Source organism: Ornithodoros turicata, chromosome 8, assembly GCF_037126465.1.
Source record: "Ornithodoros turicata isolate Travis chromosome 8, ASM3712646v1, whole genome shotgun sequence".
NCBI lineage: Eukaryota > Metazoa > Arthropoda > Arachnida > Ixodida > Argasidae > Ornithodoros > Ornithodoros turicata.
In genome coordinates, this window is record NC_088208.1 from 35,567,656 (window position 1) to 35,588,606 (window position 20,951).

The 20,951-nt window shown below is 47.1% G+C and overlaps 3 protein-coding genes across 4 annotated transcripts; 1 reads left to right on the plus strand and 2 right to left on the minus strand.

The window, feature by feature from the left end:
* Positions 1-657: 657 nt before the first annotated feature.
* LOC135367133 (solute carrier family 13 member 2-like) lies at positions 658-8,828 on the plus strand. 2 transcript variants are annotated; one of them, XM_064600248.1, is made up of 16 exons: positions 658-797; positions 866-978; positions 1,140-1,289; positions 1,983-2,312; positions 3,263-3,451; positions 4,508-4,878; positions 5,480-5,700; positions 5,787-5,838; positions 5,939-6,058; positions 6,124-6,234; positions 6,305-6,394; positions 6,453-6,536; positions 6,624-6,801; positions 6,871-7,038; positions 7,437-7,571; positions 8,292-8,828. In XM_064600248.1, exons 1-16 carry the CDS (start codon positions 743-745, stop codon positions 8,481-8,483), a joined length of 2,559 nt encoding a protein of 852 aa, XP_064456318.1. In that variant the 5' UTR covers positions 658-742; the 3' UTR covers positions 8,484-8,828. The 2 variants fall into 2 exon arrangements, with proteins under 2 accessions (XP_064456318.1, XP_064456319.1); XM_064600249.1 differs by lacking the exon at positions 1,983-2,312.
* Positions 8,829-10,151: 1,323 nt separating this feature from the next.
* On the minus strand, positions 10,152-13,689 carry LOC135367134 (uncharacterized). Its single transcript, XM_064600250.1, has 4 exons — positions 13,447-13,689; positions 13,183-13,243; positions 12,061-12,230; positions 10,152-10,488 (listed from the first exon to the last, which is right to left on the minus strand). The coding sequence occupies exons 1-4, from the start codon at positions 13,672-13,674 to the stop codon at positions 10,228-10,230; spliced, it is 720 nt and encodes a 239-aa protein (XP_064456320.1). The 5' UTR covers positions 13,675-13,689; the 3' UTR covers positions 10,152-10,227.
* Positions 13,690-16,029: 2,340 nt separating this feature from the next.
* Positions 16,030-20,101, minus strand: LOC135367136 (uncharacterized). Its single transcript, XM_064600252.1, has 4 exons — positions 19,991-20,101; positions 19,662-19,722; positions 18,207-18,376; positions 16,030-16,420 (listed from the first exon to the last, which is right to left on the minus strand). Exons 1-4 carry the CDS (start codon positions 20,021-20,023, stop codon positions 16,103-16,105), a joined length of 582 nt encoding a protein of 193 aa, XP_064456322.1. The 5' UTR covers positions 20,024-20,101; the 3' UTR covers positions 16,030-16,102.
* Positions 20,102-20,951: the final 850 nt, after the last annotated feature.

Here is a 20,951-nt window from a genome sequence, read left to right on the forward strand (position 1 = left end):
TTGTGATGACGTCACAAATGTTGGAGAGGTGTGAAGCACGTCTTGTTGTGCCGATGTTGTTGCCAATGCCGATAAGTTTGCTGCATAGCCACTAGGGTAGACATCTACTGAGTCTGAGATAGACGAAATCAGCGTAGTTCGCCCTTTTCATGTTCTTGTCCATGTGTATCAATAATAATTTAGAGTACAATTCCAATATGTATCAATGTGAAACCACGGCTGTTTGTAACGACACTGCCAACTTTGTCGTCAGTACTAACTGGTGGTGGTGATGATGAAACGGCTCGCCGTTGCGGCCTCACAGAGGTGGGCGACGTCACGACTGACGCCCTGGGGAATGTGCGTCCTGGGCCGACTTCTAAGGGAACTGTGTGTCTGAAAGCGTCTGAGGAAAACCCAGGAAAAACCCCAGACAGCACAGCCGGCACCAGGATTCGAACCCGGGTACCTCCCAGTCTCGACGTGAAATGGCCAGCACGCTAACCACTGAACCACGGGAGCTGGTCAGTACAAACTGAAATGGTAGTCAACAGCCCAATTATTTCGTCCAATTGTCCTGGCCAATCTCCCTTAGTGGCTCACGGCCATCTTTTGATTGGACGAAGAGGAGAAGAATCAACAGGCATGTTCATCTCGCGAACTGCGCCATTCTCCGTGGGACGAAGAAGAAGAAGAAGAAGAACTGCGCACGAGGTGGTGAGCCCGTGTTGTCATTCCGCATCGTTCCTGACGAAGAACAACTATGACTGAAGACACGAAGAAATTTGTGTCTGATCCTGCAACGACTAACTCTGATTGTAAGTGGGCCCCTATCACCTTATCCGGTCTCTTGTAAGTGACCCTACGAAATGGTGTCCATACCCAGGGACCATTCTGATCAAGAAGTTTGGGACTTGCATCTGTCCAGCCCTTTACGGAAATGACTGCTTTGGTTACGCCCTCCCTCTTTACTTGGCGCCATTCTTATTCGGAAATATTGTGAGTACTGTTCTATTTTGCTCTTGATTCCTTATTTAGTAGTGTTCATGTACCAAAGCATTTCACATCGCTTTAAGAGCGCTTAATGCCCCATTTCCGATACTTTCGAGGCACATTGCGAATTTAGATGTTCATTTGATTTAGTATTTTCATCTCAACAGGACAGCAGGTGCATGTACTGCATCCTGGTGACCATCATGTCCATGATGGGCTCTCACCTCCCACGAACCATCAGTGCTTTTTTCCCAGTCGTCCTGTTGCCTCTTTCTGGAGTTATGTCGTCCAACCGCCTTGCACTATACTACATCGACGTAAGAACTATTTTTTATAGTCCCCTACTGAGGACCGCTTTCGGATTAGTCGGCAGTGCTACCATTTTGTTAGTGACCTGCAGAGTGCGAATCTATAAAAAATTCTAGTTGCGGAGGAAACCTGTGGTGCTAAAAAAGCTCGAACGCTGAGATTTGTTTTAGCTAAATAAATTATCGATGTTAACGCATTAGTCCGTGAACGCAGCCTTGGTCCACACCGCGTGTAATTCGGTACTCCAGTACTTCCTCTATGTTATATGAAGCGTATGAAACAAATCACCCAAGGACTACGCAAGTGCTTCTCCCCAGATTGCAAGAGGTTACATTCATATACCTGCTCTAGTACTGCTCACGTCAATCTTATATTATCTGAGCCACCGTCCCGATGAATTTTCCTGCTTTTGGCCAGTGGCCGGCTTGATGTATCGCATGCCCCCTCAATAGGTACTTAGAACCATTTCTTCAGTGATACTTCGGGACGTTTGCTTCTAAAGTGAAAATTGTTGCGCTACTGAAAGCATAACAGAGACTCATATGCTTTGCAACATTCAATGGTTACTGGTACCAGTCTGGTGGCGTACATAGGAGCTAATTAGTGAATGAAGCCATGTCGAACAGAACAAAAGCAGATGGCTAAGCTACTAGCTTTTCACAGGTGCCTCAATAAATCGTAACGGATCTGATTACTTTCAGTCCAGCGTGCTGGCAATGTCATCATTGTTCGTGATCGTCATCATAGGCGACCAATCGCACGTTTTCTCTCGCCTCGCCATGTACGCGCTCTTCAACATCGGCTTCAACGCCGCCATGCTCTTCAGCTACTTAGTGCTGGCCACTTTTCTCATCACCTTCGTTCTACCCAGCGCTGTGGTTGTGGTCTTGGTCACGATGCTAGTTGAACGTACAGTAGCAAACATCGAGCAAGATGTCATCCGTATCGAATACTCGTTGGCCAATTGCAAAAACCGAAGGTCTCTAACAGATGGAGACGAGGGTAGTTTGTCTTCTGCAAAGATACGCAAGGTAAAAGTAACTTCTCTATTATTTCACGTGATGGGCCCGTTTGCATAAAAGTGGCAAAAAGTAAGTTTGCAAGTTAAGTTTAAAGTTAAGTCTAAGTTGCAAGTTTAAAGGTAAAGGTTGCAAAAAAGTACGAGTGCCAGACGCATTCTTAATTACCTTGGCAGCGCCACCTAGACATAGAGAACCTGCCGCGGCGTGGACGTATAAAGGCGGGGTGTCGTACGTCTGCTTCATGCAATCGTCGCAGACGACTGATGGCTGATGTAGTCTCTCGTCTTCGTAGTTCTGACCGCAGAAATGGCAGGCTCTCAACGAGTCACATCGTTCACTCATTCAGTATTCTTTATATAGGTGGCGTTGCTCCTGCACACGCACAATGAGGTGATGTTTTACATGGCTCGAAACCCTGTCTCAGCTGTCAAGTTGTCCACAAGGAATCAAAATATATTCGGTGAGCGTTGTATCGTCACTGCGGAATGAAAAAGTGAGAAAGCAGCCGCGGACGGTCGATACGATCCTCGTGTGACGTCGGAAAGTCCCCGTACCTCTCTCATTCGTCGTTGTATTGGTTACGTCACGACGTTCCCTCATTCTCTTTCCAAGAGCGGGTGATTTTTTTAAAAAAGTGTGCGGGACGAAGATATCGCGCGCATCAGGTCACGTGTGCCAGTTTATTCGTTGCAGAACACACCGCAGTCAAAAACAAAACCATAAAGATTGGGGCTTAGTGCTCTCACCTCAGTGCTCCTTTAATGTTATTTGGGAATGAGTCTGTTGTTCGTGCTTTGTCTTTACGCAAACGAGCACTGGTTTACATTGAGACTTTCGAGATCTGGACACAGCTGCGAACGTTGTACCATAAATCATGCCAATACCAATATCTGCCAATATCTGACGACACTTCCGCATTATCTTGTCTGCTTGGAGTCATATATCTTAAACGGCTGCAGGTGACCAAGTTTAGCCCCAACGTTTCGCTGATCACGGATAGGTCAAGAACTGCACAGGAAGAGTGTAGCGACTGGATGCCGTATCAACCAACGGGGCCGTCCCTTATAAAGCAATTTAAAGTGTACAAGGCTGAAGAGGAAGAACGCGGACCAGCTACAATACCGCCACAATCCGACGTTGAAAACACCGTAAGTCAGGTGATCCAGCGTCATGCCCATCCTTGAGGCGTTCTTATCTTGATAATATGTCAGATACACCGATCAAGTCCTCCCTAAGCCGGTGAAGGTCGTCAGGCAATACGCGTTTGCTCTGCACCTGTCAAAATGGACGCGTATACACGCGTATATACGCATGCGCAGACACCAACTGACGGCTGCGATGTTAATTGGAGGTAGCGAAACAAAATTTCTTTCGTGGTTACATGCACGTTTTAAGCTGATACTTTACGACGCTCTGTACTCGTAATGCCTGAGAGGCACTACGTGTCTCTTCTCGTTACCTTGCCGTACTACTTCCAAGATTGTGGGAGCGTCGCCATAGTTACTGGAAGAACGCATGGCGAGTCGCTGGGAGCTACACATGAACGGTAATGGTCCGTTGACCATTACCGTTGGTGCCGTAATGCCGATCACGGCACACAAAAACGATTCACAATCAAACGATTTCTTCGTTCTGTATTGCGCGGAAACTGATGAAAAGTGATTGCTCAACCCTTTCTCCATCCCCAAGAACACTCGCGATCCCCAGGACATCCTCAAAGCGTCATCGCGTCCTCGTCCGTGATGGGATGTCCGGAGGAGATCCAGAGAGTGTCATCATGGGATCTTCCAGTGATAGTCATTTACGTACGTCCTGCGGCCGTCAGGCGGAGGACATACAGCGTGTCCCAGAAAACGTGTCATTGAATTATAATAAAAAAACTACACCACCTAGAGTCATGCGGTCAACGGCACCAACCATTACGGCATTGGTCAGGTTGAGACCCACCTATAGCTTTGCCACGCTCTCCATATCAAGACACTGGAAATAGCACATAGCTTGATTTGTTTTCATACCAGCCATCCTTTAAGCCATCCTTTCCTCCTCTTCAAAACTGCATTGAAAACATTTGATTTAAAACTCATACGCGTTAAGATCACGCATGTAACGATGTTTTCCACTTACCAGCGTTTAGATGCAGCGCGGACATTCTCGGACAATTGTATGGACAGTCATTTACTCGTTTTCATGTTTTTGTTTCTAAGAAATCTCGCGTATCCGATCAACGTAAGACATGCTTCAATCATCTCCCTGCATCGAGTCGCCCACGGTCGTCGCACGGTCCACACCTCCCTGTACGTCGAATTCCGTCTCTCAGCGAACCGGAGAAACGTCGCATTTCGTCCATACTGAAAGAGTGCAAAATGAAAGACCCTGAATGTGAACTTCTGGAAGCGACGGTACTGAAGGATTCGACGCAGACGACAGACAACACGCGCCCTCGAAAGACCTCGTCCATCAGAATTGCTGGAACACCCGTGCCCAAGAAGGCGTCGGTCACCCGTATTCATGACACGACTGTGACAACGTCGAGGGTGGAAAAAACTACTTCACCCACTCAAGACGAAATCAGAAGGTGCGTGCGCATGAGGCATAGTACAGCGATCTCAAAAATGCACATTGGTTACAAAGCAACGCTTAAGTACAACACTGAAAAAAAAAAAGGACCACCTTGCAGCATGAGGTGGACAGCTCGCGTCAAAGTTACCTTGAACAGCGCTCCATCCTGCGAAGTGGGAAGCGAGCCACCCTGGGCAGAGCCTAGCAGAGAACGCCTTCATAACGAGTCACCCCCTCTGTGTAAGCACAGTAAAACGCCCTCCGCCGTTATTTGTACTAAGCACCACCTGGGTCCTCAGGCTGGAATGGTGCTCAAGTTAACTCTGGTGTGAGCTGTACTTGTGCTGCGACAGACAAAACTGTTCGAACTGTTCAAAACTGAAATAACTGTTCGATTTATTGGTCCCCACCACCAGCAATGTGGTAGGGTATCGCCCCTGGCGATGAAACTCTCCGATCGCTATGGTCGTTGAAGTCGTTAATAAAGTCGTTAATTGTGATGTTTCAACGAGTAGGTGATAAGACTCGAGACATGTCCTTGACGCCACTTCTGATCAACACACATACCAACAATTCAAACAGTCGATAAGACCGTTGCGTTGTTCTTTTTCGCGCAGGCCATCCATCTTGAAGAACAGAAGCTTAAGCATGAGAAGCACGAGCCATGTTGTCAACGCTCCACCGTGGCTTCTTACCACCGATACTCCCACTTACCTGATCCAGGAATCTGGCCGGCGCATGTTTCTTCCGGCCTCCCCTCCTTGCGAGACATCGTCAACGGCGTCACCCACGTTCAAGCAATTTGAAACCTCGAAAGATGGGAGAGACGGAACAGATGGTAAAGAGTTGGTCCATAACGTGATTTGATGGCGCGATTCTGTGTTCACTGCATGGCCATCGTAGAACCATTACCTTGGTTTACAGGTAACAGTGACTGGAAGCCAGGATCAAATCCCGGTGTGCGAAAATTCATCGGGTAAATCTCAGACGTAGGCATCTTGGGGCCCATATTTTCGTGGAACCTAAGAGGTTCCCACAACTATTAAACGCGTTGCCAATGAGACGCATCATTGCAGCTTCTGTTCCGGCATGAGAACTGCGTTCCTGCTTGGTGCAACCATGACATCTGTGATTGGCAGCCTGGCTAGTTTTTGGAACATTCCAGCACGCTCCGCAATCACGCTGCACCTTGGCAAGTAAGAGTAACCACAACGCTTCCTCGTGATAAGAACAGTACAAGACTGCTATAATTTTCATGTAGGTATCGACAGCAAGTAACTGCTTGGACCTGGTTTAGTGTTACGCTTCCCACTGCTGCTATTGTCGCTGTCGTGTGGTGGGCCATAGTCTACGTCTTCTATATTGTCGCAATGTGAGCACGAACACGTGGCTGCCATTTTTCTCTGGAAGGCTTTCCTACACTTCACTTTTACTTCTTATAGAGAAGACGGGAAAGACTATGAATATGAAAAGATAATGCAGGAAGTCACGAAAAGCATAAAGAATCGCCTGCGAGATACCAGGGAAAGAAGGTGAGTTTTGATTCACATTTTTATTTTCCACTTCCAATCCCTTGCATTCACTCCTCAGGTTTCAGGAGACTCTAATTTCTTATTGGTTCCTGGTGATCCCCTTCTACTACGCCACCTACCTTTCTCGCAACGTCGGACAGGCGTGAGTATGATGTCAGTGTAATTTCCTCCAGTACAGGACTGATGGTGAAGGCGCCATGACACGTGCTTTATCTATTCTCTGTAAAAGGTACATTGAGAGTTCAGTGTTCAGCTTGTCCATGATCGTGATGATGATGCTTCCACGCGACAACTGGCGACCCTGGGCTGCACGACGCTTTGCCAGCTGGAACTCGATCAAGGAGAGAGTGCCCTGGAACCTCATCGTCATGTACGGTTCTGTCTCGTCGCTCACCAAGTTAGCTGAAGTCAGTACTGTTTTCACGTACCTGTATCAATGTTAATATTATGCCGATAAAGATATGTTACCGATGCAGGAACACAACCTGGTAAAGGTACTTTTCGATCACGTGGGCGCTAAGTTCTGGGGAAAAACTTCCGCACGCACCAATCAATTTGTCCTGACAGTCGTGGCTGCTGTACTTTCTGAAATAATGGGCAATCATACCCTAAATGACCTCATAGTTCCCATCGTCATCGAGATCGTAAGTGTGTCTCTGTATTACTGGTCTGTCTGCATGTTGCTACACAGTGAGCAGATATCGTGTACACGTATTTTGTTAGAAACAGGCCAGAAAAATAAGCTAAGAATACAAAATACGTGTCTGGATCATTGAAAAACAGAATTGTTTCACGCACTTTGTTCACGCACATATTCAATAGTAGCTCATCAGGTAGGATACGCGGGTCAACCGACGAGAAAAAAAAAAGGTAGCATTTTTCGCCAAACGCTACCATTATAATGCCCAGAATGACACGTACGTATTTCGTGCTATACACTGGCACCATTCCGTATGTAGCTGGTAGAACTTGAACCATAGGAACCGTTTTGGCTGAATGAGCTGAGTATTTTCTACGGTCTACGATGAGTCCTTGTACGCAGGCCGTGGAGTCCAAGACGCCACCGGTCTTCTACGTCATTCCTGTTGGAGTCGCAGCCTCAGCCAATGTGATCATGCCCGTCTCTCTACCGCTTTTGATCCTGCGAGAATCCCTTCAGATATCCTGCTCGCGTATGGTAAGCGAAATTTGTTGTCGCTCCATTTCTTTCTAACTCTACCCCTTCCGGCTGTCCTTTTGTCCTGCCGACGTTTCGATGGTAGTCTAGCAGTGCCTGGCTGTGTCTATCGTTTCATCGAAATGCAACGAGGCATTTCTATTATAAATTGGTCGAGGGATCTTTACCGCGCGTTTTGCGTCACCAGGACAAGTATGATCTAAAACTTGGACACGCTTGTCTAAAATCTCCAACCCGTGGCCCAGCTGTCCCCTACCGTGTCATCCGGCACGTGACCAGTGACGTCCAACGGCACAGCTCAGGCATGTAGAAGCGGCGCGTGAGCCAAGAAGAAAGCCGAGCCGAGCCGCGTGAGCCGAGTGTCTACGTCACGCCGGGCTCGTGTCTTTCGTCCAATTTTATTGCGCAGTGACGGTACTCCGCAGAGCGAATATTTTGCATGGTGATCCCTGGTGGGCAGCTTCACAGATGAGGCAGGGTTTCGAGCCATGTTACTTCCATGCTCCTTTAAGCAACGATTGACGGATGCTGTGTCGTAATCCCTACTTTGGCCATTGTGCAAGTGTTTCTTACTTTTCATTTGCTATCCGAGTGAGATATTGTTATTGATGCGTTTGGGCCTCTGCCACGTTGGGGATTAAGTTCCCTTCGGATTTAGTGAGAACCTTCAGCTACCGAAGTATGGTACTGAAGTCTAATCGCATTGTTTTCTTCATTCAGATCGCTACGGGATTGATCCTGAAAGTTGTGTTAGTGCTGACCATCCTTGTCAGCATGAACACCCTGGGCACCCATGTTTTCCGAGGAGCAGAAATACCGGAGGAAGTGAAGTCAATGTTTGACACCACGATCGCACGACGCCTGCTCAACGTCACTCCTCCCTCAGTGAACATGTCCCGGATGTATAGTTGATGCCAAGTCCATGTTCAGCATGCATACGGATATCTGATATTTGAATATAAGGTTTGAAGTGCCTATTAATGCGTAATAGAACACAGTCATGCTTTGAAGTCATGCATGAGTTGGAGCGCCAGAGTGCATTGGGTAAAAATGGTCGTAGTGTCACCATAGAACACTGATATATCGCTGAGACACACTATTTGTGCCGGCCCAAGATCGTGTCACTTCCCTGTGCCTTGCTGACGAGTCCCAAGTAAGACGAAACAGATGTACTAGGCTGGGGGTGCACGATCAAGTTATCAATGTATATGTATATACATATATGTGTGTATACAAGTAAATGGTTACTGACACCTAGTTTTCTTATGATAGTTGAGCAGTATTGAGTTGTATTTTATGCGCGTGGAAAGCTCGTTGGTGAGCTTTCGCGGGGCAGTACCTCGCAGAAGCATGACATTCCGTGGAAGTACTAGGATGCCATGGTATCAGAGAAAATGTTTGCCCTATATCCTGTTTTCGTCCCTATAATAACCACATCTGGGCTGCTGCGAAAAAACAAGACTCTGCACTTACATTTTCCAATCGGCATAATGCCAACGCGGAGAGTTCGTTCGTGTCGATGCTGCCGTTTTAGAAGGGGAAAATTAAAATTGAATTGTTGGCAAACTTCCTTTTCTCGACAACACGTGTTATTGACATCGACAATGGAGGAGTGCGTCGACTGATACCCCGGTCCTTACACAATATATACTGGTGAGGGAGAGCTCGACTTTCGGAGAAAGTCTTCAAATTCTTTGCAGTTTCTTCGGTGCGTATTCTGCTTTTATGGTTCCCCGTAGGCCTGCAAGTCTTTGTTTTATTGTAATTTTATGCTTCATTGTTTTCTGTCTTCACTTTTGAAGGACGGTGAGTGGTCGCATCCGAACATTGTGCGGTAATTTATGGAACGTTTGTTTCGTTCCCAAGCATGAAGTTTGCAGGTGAACTCTATACCCGTTTCTGCACGGTACTGTGCAGCGCTTGTCGGCTTTCTGTTGGCCTTTTTTTCTCTCTCTCTCGTTCTGTGATTCCGAGGACTTGTCGTCACAAAGTGAACCCAAGCAGCACAATGTACTGAAAGTCGAGTGCAATAGGGGTGGACGGGTGGACGGAGGGGTGTCTTATCAATCATCTTGTTCAGTTTCACGAGTGTGTTCAAGGCCTTTCACCTACCCGTCCACCCCTATTGCACTCTACTTTCAGTGCATTGTACATTGTGCTGCCTGGGAAGCAGTATGTAGCAGCGTAGAGATGCCGGTCATCGTCAGCGCGTCAGCATCGATGCGCGGCTTATCGCGACCGAGATATCATGTGGCGCGCCAGGTGCAGTGGGCGTGTACCGAGTTGTGGTGGAACGCTGTTTTTTTTTACTACGTATCAGAAGGTAGCGTTTTCAGATCATGTCCGGGTCACCCCTTTGTAGGTAGGTAAGTAGAAGTGAGGCTCATTCAGACAGCTCTGTCAAGACGCGAACCTTTACTGACAACCTTAAAAAAACAGCGTTCCACCACAACTCGGTACAACGCCCACTGCATCTGGCGCGCCACATGATATCTCGGTCGCGATAAGCCGCGCATCGATCCTGACGCGCCGACAATGACCGGCATCTCTACGCCGCTACAAGTGCATTCACGGCCGATAAAAGGGGTTTCTGTGAGTTTTTATTTGACATTTTTACATGTACCTGCAGTTTGTCATGTCATTTCCCACTGCAGAACTAATTCTGTTCTTTTGGCAGCTCTCCTCCATAAAGCAGCACGCCGCTCTGGAAGATTGTGTTCCCAGCATCTTCGATGTCGTCGCACAGTCTTGTCAGTACATCCTGGGCAGTTATTGAACGTTCATCCAGGGCGTAGAGTCCTACTTTCTCGAGAATATTCGAGACGACACTTCCTGCTGTGGACATTACTGCGTCAGCAGCACCACCCACGATATTGGCGACGTTGCCGAGGATCTCTCGCAGGAAATATTCTGTATCCTATAGACCGAGACAATGACAAACGAATTAGATGTTGAATTCGCGCCCCAGGTGCATTAACTCTCCAGTGGGTTTGTGGAGAATGAAAAAAAATCCATGTAGATACACAGAATGGGGATAACGTCAAAATTAGAACCAGTGGGCATATATATTCTATTTAATGTTGTCGGTAGCATACAGAGCCAGCTTTAGCGCTGCTCTTGCAACCAAGAGCGATGTTTAAAATAGCAGAGATCAAATTATTTTCCGTCATCGTTACAGAACCGTACTGAACGTGCCTTTCTCGTACACATGCTTTCTCGTACACATTGCCATTGTTCGCGAAATTTTGATGTGCTGTTTGCGACACACTTGTCTGCAATCTCCAGTTCGTGGCGCAACGGATCCCCCTATCGGTGGTCTCGCGCGCTAAGGAGCTGTACCGAACTTGTTTTCGAGGAGAGCCCGTGTAGTGCAATCAGTCCCGTGCGCCACACAACGTCACGGAGAGGTACTTAGGCGTCGTCTGCCAGCAACACCTGCTTAGCATCTGCTCACTGCGGGCCACCCCCTCCCCCTCGGAACCGTTTTTTGTTTTGGTACTTCATGCACCACATGCTAACAGTACCTCAAATGACGAACTTCTCCCCTTGTTTTGAGTTCAAAATGATTACCCGCGCATTCTTCGCTTATTATACCGAACCGAAAGAATGTACCAAACTTTCAATCTCCCGTGACCAACATTTCGCTCTCCTTCCGGTGTCTGCCATAGTTTTTGTTTGCGTTAGGGCCAGTTCTCACTTGGCGACGCCCGACGCGGCGTCCTGAGCGGGCGGCGGAAATAGTCGCGCATTTCCGGAGTCGGGAGAGGAGAGACATTGTGCCAAAAAAACAGCCATGCCAACCTTCTTTCACTACGTCGGCGAGAGCTGCCGAGAACGACAGCTGGCGACCAATTAGGTGACAGAGAAAGGCCACGCCTCCTGATTTTTCGTCTGCTTTGGAAGACGGAATGCCACTGTGGTGGGAACATGAAAATCGTGCGCGCTGACTGGGGGCGGAAACGCGCCTCTACTTCCGCCGCCCGCTCACGACGCCGCGCCGGGCGTCGCAAAGTGAGAACTGGCCCTGAACCCATGCCTTCATGTGTTGTTCTCAGACACCCTGAAGTTATCCAATATGAGTCTTATTTTGAATTGTCCTCTCCTGATCCGGCTATCTCATGCCCCCGACACTCAGGAACGCCAACAAAGACTCTAAACCAGCAGAATGTATTGCAAGTTGCATGGGTGCGTCCGGCTGCTGATTTAAAACTGTAGTGCTTCATGCTCTCGTACTTTCAGTTCGACGTATCGATAGGGACGGGACGGTTATCAGCCGCGGGTATCTCGTTATCTTGTCTTTCGCAATGAGTCCAGTCAACACTTCCACCAGCCAGGAGATCACAACCTGCTTTTTTGGCCACTGTACGTGTGAAGACGTCTATAAACTTAGCATGTACTCGGTGAACACTGTGACCTTGGGAACAGATCAGTGTGTTGTTTGCTGCTTCTCAGTGCTTTTCCAATGACAAAGCTACCGCTGTGTACTTACGTCATGATCGGTGAGCAGCTCCTTGTCCATGGTCTTGACGGCAACGCGTAGGTGCTTAGCAACGTCTTGCAACACGATGCCCACCCTCTGGGCTTTCGCTCCTATGCTTTCAACTGAGTTCACGCCAGCGTTAACATTGCCCTCTTCCGCAGGGGATCCGGTGGCAACGTCTGAAACATGCGGTAAACTTCTATTGCGTAACGTTGTGTGTGGTGACGTTGTATCATTCTATAGTGTATTTGCGAGCGAAACAGGGGAAAGTAATCGCGTATACATGCGTTAACGATCCAGTTAAAACCGCCAAAAGACCTGCTGCGATATGTCTGGACCTCGTACACCAGAGACGGAAAACCATCATGCGCCCTGGGCCAACTTCACAGGGAACTGTGCCGATATTTATTTTAGATCGGCTTAGGATACACCGGGAAAAGCCCATACAGCAGAGTGGCTAGTAGGGAGCAGACGGATATCAACGGTACAATCACGTTGCCTTATCTTGGAGAATACTGCAGTAACGACACCAGGAAATGCCACTGAATTTCTGCTACTGTTGGCAGTTGGGGGAAAAGAAAGTGAACCTGTTGACTGTGTTTATGATTGATGTGATAGCATAAGTAGACACATGCTTGGTGGATGAACTCCATACTGAGCAATGCCTGCGGGAGCAGGAAAAACCTAATTAGTATGCTGTGTAAAATAGGCTACATCCGGCATCTGCCTGAAGGAGGAACAGCTGACTGTCGTCATATTCAGCGACAATACACAACGGCACTGCAGCTGCACCTCATTGCCTTGTGAACTATAGCGGACAACCACTGAAGAGAACTCGTCACATGGCATCTGTCTTCATGTTGCGCATGTGAGTTTCAAGCGATAATTTGTAGCGAAATGTTAGAGGGGAAAAAATGTACACACACACACACACACACACACAGGACGAGGTGTGCAGGTCTTGCGTTGAATGGGAATGGAATTAACAAATCGGAAGACATACAAAGGCTCGCATGTTGAAGGATATCAAATAAAATACCGTCTATTGCTTGCCGTTCATCGCGAAAAACTGACGCTGACACTTGTCTAGTAAATAATAAAAGGAATCAGCCTAAATGAACGTATACTTACACGCTGTCGATGACACAGCAAACAGGCCGAGTAGAAGAATTGCGTGGTTCAGCATTTTCAACTGTAAAAACAAAATAAAAATAAAAATGGGCAGGATTTGGCTGTACTTTAATTTCAGCGTCATATACTCGTTCGTACCGAACAATACTAAAGTAAAATAAAGACGAAAATAACAAAAAAAAGCTATGCGCGAAAGCAAGCAGTCGATTACACACACTGCACTACACTTCTCCTTCAATTATGACAACGTAAACACATACTTACACTTCCTGTCTGGAGGCAGTTATGGAGACCCGTGTACTGAATGTTACGTGCAGGAACGTATTTATATAGGAGTCTCAAGCTATCATGGGGTACAGTATCACCCCACTCATTAGCATCATCATCCGAGTAAAGTGTTGTTGTAAACCCCCGTGGTAACTTCTCTATCAGATAACGTGGGAGGAACCCAATTGTCGTATAACCTTTAGTCACTGCAAAAGTAACTTCCATGCCAAATGGGAGAGCTTCGATAAGCTCCACCAAGACAACAAAGAACTGGAGCGGCTATTGTTCTAAAAAAAACTAATAGATGATAATATTCGTTTTGAAACGGGTGAATAGCACGAGTGAACCTTGTGACAAGGATAAGGGCAGGGGGAAAACCATGGGGCGTTTGCCCGGTTTTATGTTTTCGTTGCATGTACCGTCCCGTGGACACAAGTATCTCAAGCAGCACAATGTACTGAAAGTCGGGTGCAATGAGAGCGGACGGTATGCGTCTTATCAATGTTCTTTAGTTTCACGGATCTGTTCAAGGTCTTCCATACACCCGTCCACCCCTATTGCACTCGACTTTCAGTACATTGTGCTGAACATAAGTGAACATAAGTGAAACATAAGAAAATGAACATAAGTGAAACCCATCCGTAAGAATGCTCTTTGATTTTGGCTTCTTGGCAAAACTGCACGCGCGCGTTCATGACAATGCCAACCACTGAAACCACGGCTCGCGTAGCCTGCTTTGGAAGCCGGCATGCTCTTGGGGTCACCTGTGCAGTAACGTGGTAGTCAGGCATAGACAGACATCCCAGAATGCAATGCGAAGCCTGACACGCTCGTCTTATTGAAAAAATGTTCGAAGGCCCGCTCCTGTGTTTCCTTCCTCCATGGCGGAGCCCCGTGGGACATATCCTCCGACCGCTCCGACCTTAGAGAAAACATAAGGAGGTGAAAGACATCTCTCCCATTTCCCCCTCTTTCGATCAGCGTGACCCTCCCCTGACTCCGGCATCGTTGCAAGGAGACGAGCGCTCTCTTCAGAACATGACATCACTGAAATTTCTGGGCAAGACATGACGTCACCTGTTGGTCGCGTCATCCAAACTCGTGGAGGTCAGCAGATCTTCAAAAATTGATAAAAAAAGCGCAACGCTTGCACGCAGGATTGAAATTTCGCGTATAGAATCCTTGAGGTGTCTTGTTTTCGTTGAGTAAATAAGTTTCATTGGGTGCGGAGCGGCACTTTGGAGCACTCTAAACACACACGTTATGTAAATGGGCGCGGTAAGCAGCGACTCGAGGGCGCAGGTAGCGCGCTCCTTTTTACTACGCTCCTTTTCAGGAGCGTGGCGCTCTTGAAGCACACTCACGCTCCAGCTTGCATGCCGAAGCCCGTAACTGCTGCTCTCGCTCCGTGACGTATGGAGGAAGAGGACGCCGGAAAGCAAATGAGACGCGTCGGAAACTACGCCGGGGCGCGTATCGCGCTCGCGGCTCTGAAAGACCGTTACGAAGACTCACTGGAGTGCGAGCGAAAGAGTACACCGAGCGTGTTCGGTACAGCCTATACTTAACATGCCCAATGTTTCATCTATGCAGGGGTCACCTATAAGTAACGCGATTTCGTATCAGTTATTATTAACCAAGGCGCCTCGTTGATATTTCACATTCACGTAAGGTCACGTAAGATGCTAACACGACCACACACCAGCATCGTAGCAGAATCCCCCTGTCACGCGAAGGGGGGGGGGGGGTCCAGACTCGCTTGTGTGTGTTTGGGGGTGGAGGGGTGTCTAATGTTTAACCTGATGAGATTCTTCATTGACTAGGAACCGCCCCCCCCCCCCCCCCACACACACACACAGCAACTGCACCGGCAGGTCGAACTTAAACGATGGTCGTTTCTATCAAGGCTTGGGAATTCCTATTACGTTTTTCGGAAGATTTCAGTTCACAAGTCGTTTTCTCCCCCAGAAAGGTCATCATGGCACGCACTTTGCGCCACAACGATACGAAACGATAAAGAAGCCTCGGCCAACTTTCAGAGTTCGCGCGCGTCGGTGCTCCCTAAAGTAGCGAAAAATTAAAATCGAGCAGTGGGCAACCTTTCGTATCTCGACAACACGTTGCGTTATGGCTATTGGGAATGGTGGAGTGCGTCGGCCGATACCCCGCTCTGTAGACAATATATACACGGGAGGGAGAGCTCGAGTTTCGGAGAAAGTCGTCAAATTCTTTGCAGTTCCTGCGCTGCGCATGCTGCCTTTATGATTCCCCCTAGGCCTGGAAGTCTTTATTTTATTTTTATTTTTACGCCATTTATATTTTCAGTTTTGAAGGACGGTGAGTGCTCGCATACGACCATTTTCTTTCATTTTCTTTCATTTTTTCTTTATTGAATGTATGTTTCGTTTCCAAGTATGAAGTCTGCAGGTGAACGGTTTCTGCACGGTACTGTGCAGCGCCTGTTAACAATGTGTTAGCTTTTTTTTTTAAATGTGATATCGAGGATTTGTCGCAGCAAAGTAAAGCAGTGTATTCACGGCCGATAAAGGCAGTTTCTACGCATGATATGCATGGAGGGTGTCAAATGTGAGATTTTTTTATTTGTCATTTTTACATGTACCTGTAGTTTGTCACGTCATTTCCCATTGCAGAATTAACTCTCTTCTTCTGGAACCTCTCCTCCATAAAGCAGCACGCCGCTCTGGAAGATTGTGTTCGCAGCATCTTCGATGTCGTCGCACAATCTTGTCAATACATCCTGGACAGTTATTGAACGTTCATCCAGAGCGTAGATTCCTGATACTTTCGCGAGAATATTCGTGACGACATTTGCTGCTGTGGACGCAGCTTCATTAACGACTTTTCTGCCTGTGGACCTCACTGCGCCAACAGCCCCAGTAGCAGCATCAACGACTTTTCCCACTATTTTGGTGACGTTGGCGAGGATGTCTTTCACGAAATATTCTGTATCCTACAGAAGGAGACAATGACAAACGGATTAGTTTCGTGTTTATAATACTATGTGTGTCCTATCAGTTTTTCAAATGTTGAATTCACGCCCCATGTGCATTGAGTCTCCAGTGGCTTTGTCGATAATGGAAGAAATCCATGTGGGTACACAGACTGGGGTAACATCAAAATTTGGACACATGGGCATATATTGTGCTTAATAGTCGATACCATACAGGGCGTGCTTTACTGCTATTCTTGCAGCCAAGAGATCACAGCGATACCGAAAATAGCTGAGATCAAACTATTTGCCGTCGTCGTTACAGGACCGTACTGAACGCCCCTTTCTTGTACACATGCTTGCAAAGTAGGTGTGGAGAAATCCCTTTGTCTGAACCATGCAGCATCAGCAGAGAAGTAACAGGATTTTCATGGTTTGGGAAGGTACAGCACACGTGTCTGCAATCTCCAGTTCGTGGCGCAAAGACCGCGCAACGCATCAGTGGTCTCGCGCGCTATGGAGCTGCGCCAATCTCGTTTCCGAAGAGATCCCGCGTAGCCCAATGACTCACGTGCGCCACATGACGTCACGGAGAGGTACTTCGGCGTAGTCCGCCTGTTCCCCGCCCTTTCACCTCGAAACCGGTGTGGGTACTTCATGTACCACATGCTAGCAGTACCTAGGATGACCGAAGGGGTCACCCAATGAAATCTTTCTGGCTGGATGATCCCAAACATGTCCCGTTGTGAGTTCAATATGAGTACTCGCGCTTTTCTCGCCTATTATATCGATCCAAATACATGTTCTTCCTTTACACTGTTCTTTCTCCGAAAGCTGTACACGGTGATGATGAAAAAATGTAGAAATCATAAAGAAAGAGGTTAGAAGAAAGTCTGGGGGAGAGAGAGTGATGGGGGAGAGCAAAGGCGTTGTACGGAGACAACACTCCCTCCCAATATCCAAGCCCGGGAAACCGCATGATCGGTATTCTGGATTCGGTTGGATTCCGCCACAGCCTTTCCACGTGTGAAGACCGCGTGCGTTCGGCGCAATAGTATCCAATCCAATGCAAGTCGCTTCCACTTCCTCTGGGCTCTGTGTGCTATGTCGAGTGCGAAGTATGTTTGTTTTGCCCGCCATCACCTATGCGCTTGGATTCCCTAGAGAACGAGTATCGTACCGTTTAAACATTGTGGTGCGACATGAAAGAAATGCGTACGGATCCCGTAGGAGACACCGTTCGTAACACAATAGGCCTACCGTACTGATCATGGCAGCTCACATGTTGAAATGCCCTCCTTCGCTGGCTTGGTTTCTAGTTATTATGAGAGTTCTATGCCTTCAGGCGCCTGCCATAGTTTTTCTTTGTGTTAACCCACGCTTTTATGTGTTGTTCTCAGACGCCGTTAAGTTACTCAGTATGAGTCTTAGTTTGAATTATCCTGCCCTGATTCAGCTATCTCACCGCTCTGACACTCAGAGATGCCGACAAGTACTACAAAACCCGCAAGCTGCACAGGAGCGTCCGGCTGATGGTCTAACAGTTCAGTGCTTCATGGTTTCGTACTTTGAGTTTGACGTGTTGATAAGGATGAAGCGTTTATCACCAACGGGTATCTCGTTATCACGGCTTTCGCAATGAATCCAGTCAACACTTCCACCAGCCAGGAGACACGCTTTTTTGATCACCGTGTTTGTTAAGACGTCCATAAACTTATCCTGTAACGGGGCACTTGTGAACAGATCAGTGTGTTGTGTGTTATTTCTCAGTGCTTTTTCACTGACAGTGCAACTGCCACCTACTTACGTCATCATCGGTGATCAGCTCGTTGTCCTTGGTCTTGACGACAATGCGTAGGCGCTTAGCAACGTCTTGCAACACGATGCCCACCCTCTGGGCTTGTTCTCCCATGTTTTCAACTGGGGTCGCTCCAGCGTTGACATCGCCCTCTTCCGCAATGGATCCGGTGACAACGTCTAAAAAATGCGATAAACTTCTATTGTGTACGTTGTGTGTTGTAACGCTGTATCCTTGTATTGTGTGTTAACAAGCGAAACAGAGGAAAATGATCGGGTACACATGCGTTTGCGTTCCAAGTTTTCCCGTTCAATGGCGACTCGTTTAAGCATCTTTGCAAGGGTATGACATATACATAGTTGCGATAACTATTAGAGTGCAGGAACTTCAGCTTTTCTCACACGAAGTACTACCATTATGTAAGCGGTTCGTAAGAAAACCGTCGAAAGACCGTCTACAATATGTCTGGACCCCGTGCATCAAGGACGAGAAACCATCATGCCCCCTGCGCCGACATCACAGGGAACTGTGCGGATATTTGCTTTCGATCGCCTCAGGAATACAATGGCAAAAGCACAGACAGCAGAGCGACTGGTATAGGGAGCAGTTCCAGTTTTCCTGCTTTTGCGTGTGATAACACGCGATGCTTCCGGGACATGCTTCGTGCCCACCAAGGCAATCAATAACGTAACGTGCTGGTAAGGAAGAGGGCCAGACGTACGGATATCAACGGCGCAATCATGTTGCCTTATCTTGGAGAACGCAACAATAAGGACACCAGGAAATGCCATTGCATTTCTGCTGCTGTTAGCAATGGGGGGAAAACTTAAGCTTGTTGATAGTGTTTATGATTGATACGATAGCACACGTTAAGACATGCTGGATGGATCAACTCCATACTGAGCAATGCCTGAGAGCAGGACAGAACCTAATTAGTACGCTGTCTAAAATAAGCTACGTTCAGCATGTCTCTGAAGCAGGAATACGTGACTCTCGTCGCGACTCTTTAAAAAAAGAAAAAAAAGGATGCACTTGAACTCATTTTTCTTGACACATATATCACTCCCGTTTGGAGAGTACGATTACTCTCAATAAGGAGTCTCCTAGCTCCCACAAGGGAGTAACATTACTCCCTTACTCCCTACTGTACTTCATTGCCCTGTGAACTAGAGCGGATAAGCTCTGAAGATAACTCGTCACTGGTTAATGTTGCGCATATGGTTTTCAAGCAAAATTTTTGTAAATACACGTAACAGGAAAAATAAAAAAAATAAAAGAAATGCACGCACACACACTGGATGAACCGTACAGGTCTTACCTCGAATGCGACTGTAATTGACAAATCGTAAAATACACAAAGCCTCCAGTGTAGATGGATATAAATGAAAGTACCCCCTATTACTTACCGTCGAAAAAAAAACTGGTGCTGACATGTTTCTACTAAAAAAAGGAGTAACTACTTACACGCTGTCGATGACACCGCAAATAGGACGAGTAGAAGAATTGCGTGCTTCAACATTTTCAACTGTAAAAATAAAAATAATATGTACAGACAAATAATCATAATCACCGCTTAGATAAATCGCTTTTCGTTTTGGGCAGAACGTGGCTGTACTTTCGTTTCAACATCATATAGTCGTTGCTGTCGAACAGTACGAAAGAAAGCGAAGACGAGAACAAGAACAACAACCACACACACACACACACACACAAAAAAAAAATGTGCGAAAGCAAGCGGTCGATTCCATCACTTCACCTTCAATATATGACCAATGTAATCACATATTACTTACTCTCTCTTTCTGCAGACAGTTATGGAGTCCCATGTAATGAGTGTTCTGTACAGGAAACGTATTTATATAAGAGCCTCATGCTATCATGGGGTAGCGTATGACCACACTAATTATCATCATCATCCGAGTAAAGTGTTGTTGCTAACTGCGTGGTAGCTTCTCTATCAGATAATGTGGAATGAACACAATTGTCGCGTAACCTTCAGTCAAGGGTAACTTCTGTGCAAAATATCGGAGGGCTTCGATAAGCACCACCGAGACGAAAACACAGACTGCGGCGGCTATTGTTTTGAGAGAAAAAAACACTGATAGCCGATAATATTGATATTTCATAACTGTGAGACGAGGACAAGGACAGGGGGCGTTCGCTGTCCTTGCATGCGCGCACCGTGAACTGAAGTGTCGCCTGCCATGGACTAAAACACGTGAACCAGCGCGTTCCGTTGTAGACTGTATTGGGTAAAAATTGTAACAACTCCACAGGTGGCGCTGTCACCGTTGAACACTGAGGGGCAAGGGAAAAGCCACCGTATCCATCCATCCATCCATCCATCCATCCACTGATGTCTCGCTGAGACAGACTATTTGTGCCGACCCAAGATCGTGCCACTTCCCTGTGCTGGGCTGACGAGTCCCAAGTAAGACGAAACAGATGTACTCGGCTGGGAGTGCACGATCAACTTATCAATGTATATGTGTGCAAGTGTGTGTGCGTTTTACAAGTAAATGGTTACTGGCACACAGTTTTCTTATGACAGTTGTGCAGCATTGAGTTGAATTATACAGGGTATTCAAAAGTAAGCTTTCACGAGCGCTACGCAAACACAGCGATGACAGGAAATCGGATGATAACTTTACGCTACTTGTGTAAGAAACAGGTGCTACTAATTATGTAGCACCTGTTTCTTACTCAAGGAACAGAAAAATAGCACCAGTTTTCTTTTTGTTCGCCTATTTATAA

Bases quoted from the DNA above. Each gene is read 5' to 3' on its own strand.
- LOC135367134 (XM_064600250.1), bottom strand. From the start codon at position 13,674: ATGGAAGTTACTTTTGCAGTGACTAAAGGTTATACGACAATTGGGTTC. The intron at 13,244-13,446 runs GTAAGTATGTGT...TTGTTTTTACAG, and splicing joins ACTGCCTCCAGACAGGAAGT to TTGAAAATGCTGAACCACGC. The intron at 10,489-12,060 runs GTAAGTACACAG...CTCGGTCTATAG, and splicing joins AGCTGCTCACCGATCATGAC to GATACAGAATATTTCCTGCG.
- LOC135367136 (XM_064600252.1), bottom strand. From the start codon at position 20,023: ATGGGACTCCATAACTGTCTGCAGAAAGAGAGA. The intron at 18,377-19,661 runs GTAAGTAGTTAC...CGCATTTTTTAG, and splicing joins TGCGGTGTCATCGACAGCGT to ACGTTGTCACCGGATCCATT. The intron at 16,421-18,206 runs GTAAGTAGGTGG...CTCCTTCTGTAG, and splicing joins AGCTGATCACCGATGATGAC to GATACAGAATATTTCGTGAA.
- LOC135367133 (XM_064600248.1), top strand. From the start codon at position 743: ATGACTGAAGACACGAAGAAATTTGTGTCTGATCCTGCAACGACTAAC. The intron at 7,039-7,436 runs GTAAGTGTGTCT...CCTTGTACGCAG, and splicing joins TTCCCATCGTCATCGAGATC to GCCGTGGAGTCCAAGACGCC. The intron at 7,572-8,291 runs GTAAGCGAAATT...TTCTTCATTCAG, and splicing joins AGATATCCTGCTCGCGTATG to ATCGCTACGGGATTGATCCT.